At 45.7% G+C, this 12627-nt stretch overlaps 1 protein-coding gene across 4 annotated transcripts; it reads left to right on the top strand.

The window, feature by feature from the left end:
* The first annotated feature begins 2309 nt into the window (after nucleotides 1–2309).
* On the top strand, nucleotides 2310–11707 carry SLC25A27 (solute carrier family 25 member 27). Of its 4 annotated transcripts, XM_059843030.1 has the most exons (9): nucleotides 2314–2620; nucleotides 4138–4329; nucleotides 5137–5221; nucleotides 5851–5973; nucleotides 6652–6764; nucleotides 7404–7488; nucleotides 8081–8173; nucleotides 8509–8611; nucleotides 9027–11707. In XM_059843030.1, exons 1-9 carry the CDS (start codon nucleotides 2518–2520, stop codon nucleotides 9096–9098), a joined length of 969 nt encoding a protein of 322 aa, XP_059699013.1. In that variant the 5' UTR covers nucleotides 2314–2517; the 3' UTR covers nucleotides 9099–11707. The 4 variants fall into 4 exon arrangements, with proteins under 4 accessions (XP_059699015.1, XP_059699016.1, XP_059699013.1 ...); XM_059843032.1 differs by lacking the exon at nucleotides 8509–8611 and having other exon boundaries at nucleotides 2310–2620; nucleotides 8062–8173; XM_059843033.1 differs by lacking the exon at nucleotides 9027–11707 and having other exon boundaries at nucleotides 2310–2620; nucleotides 8062–8173.
* Nucleotides 11708–12627: the final 920 nt, after the last annotated feature.

The following is a 12627-nucleotide window of genomic DNA, read 5'->3' as shown; positions in this document are numbered from 1 at the left end:
ATTAAACAGTCATTTTGAAATACCTTGGGATGTTACATGTTGGTTGTAGGTGCAGAAGAACAAGCTTACCTAAGTCAGCTGTGACAAACAAGGTGTTGATCTCCATTTTGCAAACTGTCTGGAACAAACAAATAAAACACTGTTAACTGTGATATTTCTACACTTCTGTGTTTAGCTATCACAGCTCTTTATATGTTTATTTCCTGGTTTTATTTATCCATTAAAGTATTTATCTTCCTATAAAGGGGTAAAGTGATAAGAGAGCTAAAGGCCTTGTAATATTGGAGAAAATGCATCTTTGCATTATATGCATGGTATATTTTCATTAAGTGACTTAGTAGTGAGTTTAAAGTGATCTATGTATACAGGTCAGACAATTCCTCAAGCCCCTGTGAAGACATTCATTAAAGGCCTTTGTGTTTCATTTGGCGTTTTTTGTTTTGTTTAGGTTGTACTTTTAGGATATGATTTGGTGAAGGACGTGAGATGCAAGGCACTGCTGTGAGGAGGACACAGCCAGTAGGAATGTGTAACTGTCACAGTCAAGCTTTCCTCAGGCTGGGCAGTGGTTAATGCTTAATGGTCTTTAAAGTGAACTAACACAGAGGCACATGTGAGGGCACTGGGCAGTCTGGCTGCCTTTCTCCAGCAGCTCACAGTTGGCCCAGACCCCACTGCTGGGCTTCCACCCCATCTGAAGTCCATACTCTCTCCCTCTATATGCGGCCTTTGGTCAAACTGGCTTGGGACAGAAACCAAAAACTCCATCTCACTGAGAATTGAAATAACTGAATAGGAAGAGTCCTCTCTGCTGGTGCTGTCTTCTCAGGATTCGGGGATATAGGAACTCCAGGTGTTTGATGGATCTCCATGAGTACTGGCCATTTTATTCTCCACACATCACAGAGCTGTCCATGCAAGCATCTACCTCTAGTAAGGCTCATTTCAAAGGTCCTGTGGGAAGAGAATATTCCTCTTCACAGCCTTCCCCCAGTCATTTGGTTTAAAAAAGAACCTATTTCTTCAGGCTAGAAATGACCATAGAGAGCTGCTCCTTCCATAGGATGCTGCAATGCTATGAGGTTTACTTCAAGGAGAGATCTAGTTATTGTTTTCCACTCCCTACAGTATGGTCATTGAGAAAACAGACTGACCCAGAAGTGTAGAGCTAAAGGGTGGTTGTGAAACCCTTATTCTGGGAGATTTTCAGGGCACCAAACTACCTGCTGTAACTCCAAAGCTCTCCCTGAGGTGACAGAGGACTGTAGGATGACTGCAGGTGAACTCTAGAGGTCCTCTCTACCCCACATCACAGTCGATGATACACAGGCGGACAGTGTGGCACAAACTGACCCAAGCCCACAGAACAGCTGAGGAGGGAGGCACGAAGTGCCACAGGAGATGGCATGAACTGTCCAGAAATAGGCTCTGAACCACTCATACCTTCCATGCAGCCAGGCACATTTGCATTAGATTGCAATATCCCCATCCCCATTTTTAACCACTTCTTTGTCAGAAGTTTGTTTTATCCCTGCATAAATTCTAATGAATTTTAACCCCAAGAAGGATCCAATTTAATACCAGTTGCTGGTGACCAATGAGATAGATTCATCCAACTTCAACTGAATATTTCACCTGCAATGCTCCCTTAATTTGTCTGAATTATTTTGGCAGGGACCACACACCAAAGCTTTAGGCAGAGGTGTGGGGAGGTGTTCTGGGATAAGTTTCTGTGACCAAAAAAATTGTCAAATCAGCATAAGGATTACTGACTAATGGCTAATGATTAACTTAGGGATTCAGCTGAGCCTTAATTATAAATGTAAAGCTCTACAATAAATTAAGAGAAATTAGGGCTGGCACACAACAGGACTTCAGCACTCAGCCAGGAAAAGCTTTAAACTTTTCACTTAAGAGCTCTGAGAAGTGACCAATTTCTGCCATCCCAGGCTTGCTGGGATCCTTGTTCAAACTGCAGTGCTGCGTGCCTAATCCGCAGCCCCCGCTCAGCACGTAGCTGTTGCTAATGCAGCTCTTACTAAAGCAGATCTGGATCAATTAATCCCTCCCGGATGCAGCTGCTTGACACGGGAACAGAGTTTGGGGCTCCCCAGGCAGTGCTGCCAATGACAGCACCCCGCAAAGCAAACAGACCCCAGGCGTAATGTTGCACTCTCATTAATGATTTTTTTTTTTTTTTTTTTCATGTAAGTATTGGACAAATCCGCGCATGTCTGTACCTGCAGTGCCGGTTTCCAGGCACAGAGCAGCCTTGGTGACAGACTACATTTCCCAGGAGCCTGTTGCGCCGGAGTCTCTTGTGTCGCTGCAGAAGGACCTTGCAGCTCTGCAGAGCCACTCGGGCTGCTGCAGTTCCCGGTGCTGGCGCTGGAGAAACATGACCTTCTGCAGCTTGTCTCCTAAACCACCCCGAGCTGATCTGCGCTAGGGCCCGCTCCTGCTGCGGACACAGCAGGGCAGGGTGGCTGGTTACCCTCGGTTCATGTGAGATGCTAGATGTCACCTGCAGAAGAAGAGAGGAGCTTACCTCTTCCAGAGAGATGGCCCCGAGCCAGCAAATTCGCTCTGTCAGCCTGTGCAGCGGCTGTGGCAGAACTAGGTACAACTCACCGTGGTTTTCCGAGAGGGAAGGGGGGTCAGATTTACTTACGGGGGGCAGGGGGAACATCAGTCCCCGGATGCCTCATTCCTCAGTGTTCTGCTCCAGCAAATCTGCATTTCACTGTGCTAGTCGTGGCTTTTCCATAATCTAAGTGTTTTATGCCACCTGACCTGACCATGTCTGGAGGGAGGGTTTTTCAGGATGAAATCTTTGCCTCGTAGACCAAAGGGCTGCAGTCATTAACTCAGTGCAGTTCTGACTAATTTAAGCTTTGCACTGGCTGGGTTTCCAGAGAAAGCCTAAATAGGCAGGCAGATCTGTTGCCTCAGTTACTAGCAAGGCCTTATTCCTTCAGGAATTTCCTTTTCATAGTCAATGAAGGTTAATCAAAGAAAAATCAACTTAAGTTTCTGGTCACAGTGGAGATGCTTATAAAAATGGAGCTGGAAAACTGCTTAGTAAAACATGGAGTAGAAGCCCACTGGCATCTGTGTATCACTGTTTTGTGACCAAGTAACTGATTTTGAATATTTTTCAGCACATTCTTTATAATTTCTACAGACTCTTACAGGCAAGTCAGTTACATTTCTCTAAGATTTGTAACTTCTCAATCTTTGCTATCTTTAAACATGAATACCAAACTTAATGCACAAATAGACTATAAACCTGCTGAGGCTTTGAGCAGTGACTGCCTTCACTTGGCAGGGAAGGACCTGAGTCTTGCTTTGGAAGGACCCTAGTGTGTCTCAGAGGTATCAAACAAAGACAAGCCCTGCTCCTTCCCTACCACAGGCTGGGAAGGTCCATCACCAGGCACTCCTGGCCTGGAACTGAAATGAGGGGCACAAATATGTATCCATACTGTTTCAGGAGCTGCCCTGGGAAGCTGAGATCACCTTGGATCTCCTTCAGTGGCCACCAGTTATTTCAGAGAGGGAAAATAACAGGCTACATTATTTCTGTGCCTGTATAATGAAAGCAAGCATGCTTTAGGGTGGTTTGTAGGATAGATATGTATGTGAGTTTGTAGGTGATCCTGAATGTATGTCAGCGTTATGATGACCTCTCTGGGGTTGTTCCTGTCCATAACATATGCTGCCAATGTGCTGGATAGTAGCTGGACAGAATTGGAAAGACCACATGACCAACTGAGAGATATGACTGGTCTGTATTCAGAGGGAGTGACCGGAACAGGATTTTTAATCCCGAGTTCCTCAGAAGGTACACATATTTGCATAACAAATCTGCAAAACTAAATATGGGAGAAAGACTGTGTGTTTGACAGGAATGTCATTTAGTTACTTGTGCCTAGAGCCACTTTCAACAGAACTAGATGAGAATTCTCCTATTCTCCAGGAATCTCCTGGACCCTGTTGGGTACAGCCCCTGCTCCTTGCTGGTGCCTGCCCAGCCCCTTGGGCTGGCAGGGCGTTGCGGTGAGGCTGTTCCCGGCACGGGAGGTCTCCCTGCAACCGCACTCGTATTCACGTGTGTTCCCGGCCCTTTGCCCTCAGTGACATTTCCCCTGGATCTCACGAAAACCCGGCTGCAGATCCAAGGTGAAGCTGCCGCGCGCCGTGGCGGAGCGGCGGCCGGGCCGGCGGTCGCGTACCGCGGGATGCTGCGCACGGCGGCTGGAATCGCGCAGGAGGAGGGGGTACGGAAGCTCTGGCAAGGAGCGACGCCGGCCGTCTACCGCCACATAGGTGAATATCTGCTCGTGATGGGACACGATGGGTCCTGCCTTCTGTGGCCAAGCCTTATGGAGTGAGCTTGCCATATTTTCTTGTACTTTAAATACATCTGTGAGGACTTTTCAGTCTAGCCCTGCAATCCCACTTTGAAATATACGAGAGTTCAGATCAATAGCATCTCTCCCTTCACTTTTCCAGTCCTTCATGGCCTTATTCTGGCTTCTGGGAAAACAAAATATAAGTTCTCTGTCATCTTTGCATGAAGGTCTTGTTCAGGAAGTCCAGACACTTAGAGTTCTCAGAACAATAAATGTCTCATATGTGAGGGAAGTGGGGACAGATTAGGAAAAAAGATGGGAAAAAAATATGAGGTTGCAAGCACAAGGGAAAAATACAATTGCTTAAAAGAAATGCATTAGCGGTTTGCCACTAGTAACAGCTTTCTGTGCTTTGGTTGGAAATATGGTGGCAACAACAAACCTCAAAAGCACGTCTGGAGGTTTTGTGCTTGGCATCAGCCCAGAGGGAGGCGATGCAGTCCCATCTCCTTAGGGTGCAGGCAAAGTTGCGCTGCCTCCTGGCAGACCTGTGGCTCAGCCAGAGAGATATTTTGATGCTAAAACACGCTGGCTCTCCCTCGACACCAGGCAAACCCCTCACTTTGCCCATGCGGATCACAAACATGAAAGCAGTGACCAGCTGACCCAGGTGAGCTCTGGAGTGCCATAAACCAACATAAACCAAGGTCTTGATCTCTCTCTCATTGTGATCTCCAGAAATGCAGGCCCAAGAACTGTCTCCTGCTTTTGTTTTCCACAGTATACACTGGTGTTCGGATGGTTACTTACGAACATCTCCGTGACTCCGTGCTTGGCAGGGCAGAGGGTGAAAGCTTTCCTCTCTGGTAATGTGGCATATTCATGCATATTTATTGCTTGCCTGGGAATTGTCCTTACTGTAGGAGACCTTCAGCCATATCTTAGATCCAAAATGTATCTGATTTTAGAATGGGATTGATAAAATATACTGCAAAATACTTCTCATGCCCAATGCTACAGGAACTGGGACCTATGGATAATACTGAAATTTCTGATTTAACTAAAATAAATAGACCCATAAAATTAACACAGTTCGTCTCGTAGAAGTGGGAGAGAAAGAACAGTTTTATATATCAGCAAGCAGTTTGGAATTTCAGGTGGGCATTCAGTTACAATACATGGAGCATCATCCTTTACTTGTGTACTTTGCCATCCTGCCTTTAAACCTTAAGCAAAGAGCAAAATGTAACCTTGTTTTGGTTTTTTTTTCCCCCAGGTAAGTTTTAACCCTTTTTGAAAATTGACAGAAATATTACTAACTACCTTAACAACCTGTAGCCACCACAATTATTACCTTTGCTTTGGCTGTTAATATATGGAATAACTGTTTATACTTATTCCACCTGGCTTGTGCTGCTGAACTCTTCACCTTGAGCACTGTGACCTGGGAAAATTTTCAGTGTACTCTGGAGCACAATTTTTCTCCATTTGGCAGGAAAGCTGTGGTTGGAGGCATATCTGCGGGTGCCATTGGACAGTTTTTTGCCAGCCCAACTGATCTGGTGAAGGTGCAGATGCAGATGGAGGGAAAAAGGAAGTTGGAAGGAAAGCCGTTACGGTTGGTTCCTCTCAGAGCTGGTGTTTCTTCCCCTGTTACTGATAACTCTTTGGCCCAGGGTGTGTTTCTGTGTTTTCTGCCACCGCTTCTCCCCAGCTGCTCTGTGCCCTTTTACAGGGAGAGCACCCGATAGCTCTGGGCAGTGAAGAGGGGAGGGGTTCCATTTATACTTATTTCTTTATTCTGATTTATTGGTCCCAGGGACCACAAACTGATCCTCTGTGCTGCAGCACGTCCGTGCCAGCACTACACCATGGGGAGGGAAGGGCACTTTCTGAAGATGGAAGAAAGCATGAATGAAATGGCTCGTGCAGGATGCACAGGCACAAGGAAGGCTGGCACACAGCAGGGCTTGAGACTCTTCTGCAAATACCAGGATATAGGATATACTGCTCTTGGCATTCCATTTGGCGTCACATATATTTAGTATTGTAACCCAGTGTGGGATCTAAGGCTTGTCTGCTGTTAGGGACCAGATCACTGCTTTGCAAGGCAACCGGTATCTCTGGTAAAATATTGTGGCATGGAAGTCAAAGACAGATCCAAAAATGGATCTGGAGTGCCAGATCCTTGCAGGTATAAATTCCTAATCTTATGTGAGGACTCAGTGCAGCAAAGTACTGGAACATGCAAAGATTTCACTGGGCTGTCTACCCACAGTTTTCATCTTGATTTCAGGTTTCGGGGCGTGCACCATGCATTTCTGAAGATTCTGTCTGAAGGAGGAGTAAGAGGACTTTGGGCTGGATGGGTACCAAATGTCCAGAGAGCTGCTCTGGTGAATATGGGAGGTAAATGGAATAACTTGGCCAGCAGCACTTAAGGCCCCACCAAAGCTTTAAGAAAAAGGAGCTCAGCTGCTCCCTTTGTCTTAGGGACCTGTTTGGAGCACCCTGCAGGTGACCTCTGCCTTGTGCACCTGTGGTTTGGTCCTGTGGAAATCAAATGGCTTAAAAGTAACAGAGTTTACTTGAATTTAAGGAAAAGTGAGCCAGAAGCTGAAGGGGTCCCATGGCCAGCAAAGCAGGGATTTCACCAGCCACAACCCAGTGCCCAAGTGAGGTGAGCAGGGCAGAGCCAGCAAAGGCAGCCAGGTTTCACCAAGATCCAGATCCGTAGAGAAGTGTGTGGTGATCAGACAGATGTGAGACCAAGCCAGGAAGCTGAGCCAGCAACAGGGCTGGTGAGGGTCACCCAGATACAGCTCAGCATCATTTGTAAGGTAAAGCAGAGCAGATGGGAGCAGAAAGGAGAATGTACTCACGTGTCTAAAGACAGGACTCAGGTGCCACAGCCCTCATTAAAAACTGGGGCAGAGTGCCAGCTGTGCCAAAGGGAGGAGCCTCAGTAGAAGTGAACATCCTGTGTTGTGAACAGCACAGACCATTCACTCCTGAGAGTGCTGTTTTTCCTCATTATTCTCTTTACAGATCTGACCACTTATGACACAGTGAAACACTTCTTGCTTCTGAACACAACGCTTGTGGACAACAGTGTGACTCACAGTGTCAGCAGGTGCTGTATTCTCCAATTATCCCTTTTCCACTGTGGAGCATTTCCAGCCTTGCTGTCTTCATCTGCCTCTCTATGCCAGCAGAAGACCCCATTCTTTGATTTTGATACTGCTGATGAAATGCAACTTTAGAATTATTTTTTTCCTTAGAGAACATCACTTTAGAGAAGACACAAAGAAAGGATGCAACCATTGCTACAAAATTGCCCTCACCAGAAGTGCCTTGTTGGTGCATTTAAACACCTTTGCTCTAATCTGTGAGAGCACAGTGATTTTCTGCAGAAAATCCTCTTTTACTCTCTTAAGTGATGAAAAAATCGGCTTTATATAAACATTATGAATTGCGTATTGTGGGTCCTTCATCCCTGACTCAGAACTGCACACAGAGGTGAGGGCAGCTGGCACTGGGAGGACATGTGAGCAAGAGCAGTATTAGTAAGCCTCCCAGTATTAGTAAGTTTATGTTATGAGTTATTACTCATGATTTGATGATAACTGTTTTAATATATCTTTATTATAAGAACTGGAATCACAATGCTGAAATTTTTATGATACGCCTTGGTTTCTTCCTTAAGTATCTGTTGCTGTTGGCAGTGCCTGCTCTGGGCTGGTAGCAGCTGTTCTGGGAACTCCTGCTGACGTGGTCAAAACCCGGATAATGAACCAGCCAAGAGATAAGCAGGGAAGGTATGGACACTTCACAGACCAACTTTTCAGCAGCACATTGAAACCATGGGTCTGACTCATTTCACTGGGAGTGAAGTGCTAAGTTGATAATTGCTCTTCATCTTTCTAATCAGATGATTTTACCGATTTAGTAAATGTTTGGGGGGTGTTGTTGTGATGGCCACCTAAGCATAACCAGTGGATTTCAGCTCTGGATTAGGCTCCAAGGACCTTACAAAAGCACTTTGGCTTGTAGAAAAATCTCAGCACAAATTATTTTTATGAGTGGGATTTTTTTTTCTTTTAATTGTGTATTTGTAATCCTAACACTGTTTGTTCTCCTTGTACATTGCTAGAGGTCTGCTCTATAAATCTTCCATGGACTGCTTGATTCAAACTGTCCAGGGTGAAGGGTTTATGTCTCTGTACAAAGGCTTTATACCAACCTGGATGCGAATGGTACATGCATTTTAACTCTCTTTACAAGAACAATTAGCATTAAAATGTGAGGAGTGTAGATGCAGCCCTAACCCTATGTAATATTACAATTTTTGTATGAAAGACATAATCATTGAATTGTAGAATGGGTTGGGTTGAAGAGACTTTAAAGATCGTCTCATTCCAAACCCTCTGCCAGGGGCAGGGACAAATTCCACTTGCTCAGAGCCCCGTCCAACCTGGCTTTGAACATTTCCAGGGATGGGGAGTTCTGCCTCTCTGAGCAGACAGAGGCTTGGGAACCTCTCTGGGAACCAGAGCAATATGAAACTGAACTTAAGAATATGATTTTTAAGAGGAGATAGTTTAATCTAATAGGCTTATTTATTGGGTTACTTTTGTTTTAAGCCTCTAACTTCAGTGTTTGCTTTCACAGGCACCCTGGTCACTCGTATTCTGGCTTACATATGAACAAATCAGAAGGCTATGTGGAGTTACTTCTTTTTAAAACCTCCAATATTCACAGAGGAGTCAAAAAGCTGAATTCTCATTCCACAGGGTAGTACGATAACATGTATAGCTTGTTGCTCCAAATCCAGTCGTTACTGGTTGGGAACAGCCATGACTTAAGGATACTATTTGATTGTCAGACTGCTACATGAATTTTATATTATTCACAGGATAAAATTGTCACAACGATACTTCAGCTAGCAGCCAGCATCAGCTTTCTGAACCAGCAAACAGGAATAAAAAAAATCCTACCAAGCAAATAGAACATAATACTGTCTGTTTGTTAGATAATGGAGATAGTTTCTATTGCTAAAAACAAGAGCAGGTTGATCAATGCACTGAACAAGTTCTGTGGATAAGCATCTATAAAATTATTTGGGAATTTTTGTTGTTAATTGCATTTGCACACAGATCAAGAACTACCTCTCGTAGTTTGATGTGTCAGCAAACCAAGCCTGCAGTGCTAGATATTAAAAAAGATAAAAGCAGTTTACCTGATTCCAAATCTGCTTTGCACAAAAAGTGGGAGGGTTTGTGTTTCTCTTACTTCCCAGAGACTGTCTGACCTCTCCACTCAACGCTTTGAGAAAGATCATGATTGAAATGCAGTCCTGTTCCCAGAAAATCAAAAGTCTAGTTTGCTCTGCAATGCTCAAAGGTCTCAGGATACTCCATAGGACCAAGCTGAACTACTTGCCCTGTGACAATCTCGGTGCTGATGTGGCGACTGGGTCATTTTCCATGGAAATGTGCACTCTGCCCACTTTAAATCTTGATGGAAATACAACGTTCTCTTCAATAATGCAAAATGTTTGAACAGGAGTGATTTATTTAGTTTTAAACCTAAAGCCTTCCAGATTTCATAGAGGAGACTAGTGCCGTTTGTCAATAGCTTCACCTTTGGCAATCAAGAGTCAAAAATGCAGTATTAAAAGCAGCCATGAGTAGATAAAGCAAAGCTGTCTTTGATTTAGTAATATCCAGTAATTGAGTTAATGTAGAAAATGTGGCTTTTTTAATAAACCCCCAGGATTTCTTCTAGTCTTTGCCCCAGTGTTTCCAATGTGCCATTTTCTCACTGAAGGCACTTCGGGTGTTTTCTTGGCTTGCACATGTTTTTTCTGATTGTACTGTAGTTCAATTGTGGCTGTATGCACTTGGGGTGTGCTTCCAGCTTGGAAAACATTCATCTCACCATCGTTAGGGAGTCACAGAACCACAGTATGGGGCAGGTTGGAAGGGACCACAGTGGCTCATCTGGTTCCACCTTCCTGCTCAAGCAGGGTCATCCCAGAGCACAGGGCACAGGATTGCTGCCAGCCAGTTCTGGAATATCTCCAGTGAGGGAGACTCCACAGCCTCTCTGGACAATCCACTCCAGGTCTCAGTCACTGCACAGTAAAGTTCTTCTTCATATTCAGGTAGAATCTCCTGTGCATCAGTCCAAAGGTTTTGTTCAGAAATCCTGGTATTTTTCTAGCTGTCATCCTGAGAAACAAATCCAAGTTCTTTCTGTCTTGTACTCCAGCACCAGCAATGACAAACCAGCAATGAGAAACCAGCAAAGCCGCTGCTTCAGTTCCATCCCAAGCACTCCCACCTGCCATCCTGTTATCTGGATAACCCAGTGATGGATACACAGCTTTACCTTTTTCATGAGACAGAATAAGTACTTTTATCATACAGTCATAGAACAGTTGGGGTTAGAAGGGACCTCTAAGATCAATTCCAACCCATGGGCAGGGACACCTTCCACTATCCCAGGCTGCTCCAAGCTACATCCAACCTGGCCTTGGACATTTCCAGGGATTGGGAATCCACAGCTTCTCTGGGCAACCTGTTCCTGTGTCTCACCACCCTCACAGTGAAGAATTTCTTCCTAACAGCCAATCTAAACCTGCTCTCTTTCAGTTTGAAGTCATTTCCCCTTGTCCTGTCACTCCAGGCCCTTGTAAAAAGTCCCTCTCCTTCTTTCTTGCTGGCTCTCTTCAGATACTGGAAGGCCACAGTTAGGTCACCTTGAAGGTTCTCTTCTCCAGGCTGAACAATCCCAACCTTCTCAGCCTTTCTACAAAGGACAATTGGTCAGCCTCTCTGATCATCATAACCAGTATATTAATTATAAGCAGTGTGTAAAACCACTTTTAGCCTGCATTTATCAAAGTTGCCATATGGGCTGTGTCATGGCCGAAGTCATGCCCTCCCGTACTTTTATGGGCACACAGCTTGGGAAAATCACTGAAACTCTAAGTTTTGTTAGAATAACCTTGATACGCTTCAATTAACAAAGCCTGAAAGAAGAAGGGTCTATTGATGAAACTGGATACAAGGAGTGCACAAATTATGGACCACAAAGACATTCTGCAGAAAACAGCAGACAAAAAAGAGACTAACAAAGACTCAGTTCGTGTGCTGGAAAGTCCCTACCTGGGAAAAAAGATAATAAAAGGACTGAAGAATATAGACTAATTTGCAAAAGAAGTGAGAAATCAATATCCAACAGAAGACAGAATACTAATTAATGAACAAGAATTCTGTAATTTAGAACCAGTGAGTATTAGTTTGCTTGCTAAAAATACATATATAAATAAACATAAAAGTTCTGTATGTGCATCTGTGTAGAAGTCAGGATTTTGTCAGCCACACCCACACAGCCCCCTCAGCCAAGAATAAAGTAATACCTGACTCGCTAACATTAAAAAGACAGCGTTAGAAGGTCTTGCTTATCCCAGTGATTTCAGAGGATTTGGTGTCACTCAACTTGGTGTCACTTGTAAAGTTGCCGAGGGTGGGTTCCAACGCTTCACCTATGCAATTAATGAAGATACTAAATAACACTGGTTCCAATACGGATCCTTGAGGCACAGCTGAAAATAAAAATGACAAAAATGCCTCGTAAAAATCTGGTAGTGAAAAACTTCTTTAACTCTTAATAAATCTCTCTCTTCGGCTGTGAATTATTAGCGATTCCTGACGGGTGTCTGGGGCGAGCTCCCCGTCCTCACACCACGGCTGCCGCCCTCATGCTGCGTCCCGCCCTCAGGCCGCCGCTGGCCAATAGCCGCCAAGCTCTGCACGCGTGTCCCGCCCCCGGCGCCGCTCTGACCAATGAGAGCTCAGCGGGCTCGGCACGCTCTCCTCCCCTCACCCGCTCCCGCCGTCCCGCCGCCACCCGTCCCCCGTGGAGCGCTCCACCGTGGGCGAGGGCAGCTCCGCCCGGCTCTGCCCTGAGCCCCGCGGCGCCCCGCACATTATTCCGTAACCCTCCTCTTCGTGGCGCCTCCGCGCACTCTGAGCGTAGCAGGAGCGGTCCCACGAATCAGCTGGCTTCACCCCTCCTTTTCCCCTTTCGCTTCGCGCCGCTCTCCACCCCGCCGAGAGGATCGAAATGGACTGGGCCGCTGAGACAGCCGCTAACGGCTCCCCGCGGGTCACGTGGGCGGCGCGTGCTCTATATGAGGCCGAGGGGCGGAGGGCGAGGCGTTCATTCGCCTCGTGCGGGGCGCGGGGGCGGGGTGAGGTGGCTT

This window comes from Haemorhous mexicanus, chromosome 3 (assembly GCF_027477595.1).
Source record: "Haemorhous mexicanus isolate bHaeMex1 chromosome 3, bHaeMex1.pri, whole genome shotgun sequence".
Lineage (NCBI taxonomy): Eukaryota > Metazoa > Chordata > Aves > Passeriformes > Fringillidae > Haemorhous > Haemorhous mexicanus.
Note: the sequence above shows the minus strand (reverse complement) of the source record. Positions and strands in the feature narration are given on the sequence as shown.

What these genes read in the sequence shown, in the direction of transcription:
- SLC25A27 (XM_059843030.1), top strand. Translation starts at nt 2,518, where the DNA reads ATGTCACCTGCAGAAGAAGAGAGGAGCTTACCTCTTCCAGAGAGATGG. An exon ending in GGCCGTCTACCGCCACATAG is followed by an intron (nt 4,330 to 5,136) that starts GTGAATATCTGC and finishes TGTTTTCCACAG; the next exon opens with TATACACTGGTGTTCGGATG. An exon ending in TTGGAAGGAAAGCCGTTACG is followed by an intron (nt 5,974 to 6,651) that starts GTTGGTTCCTCT and finishes TCTTGATTTCAG; the next exon opens with GTTTCGGGGCGTGCACCATG.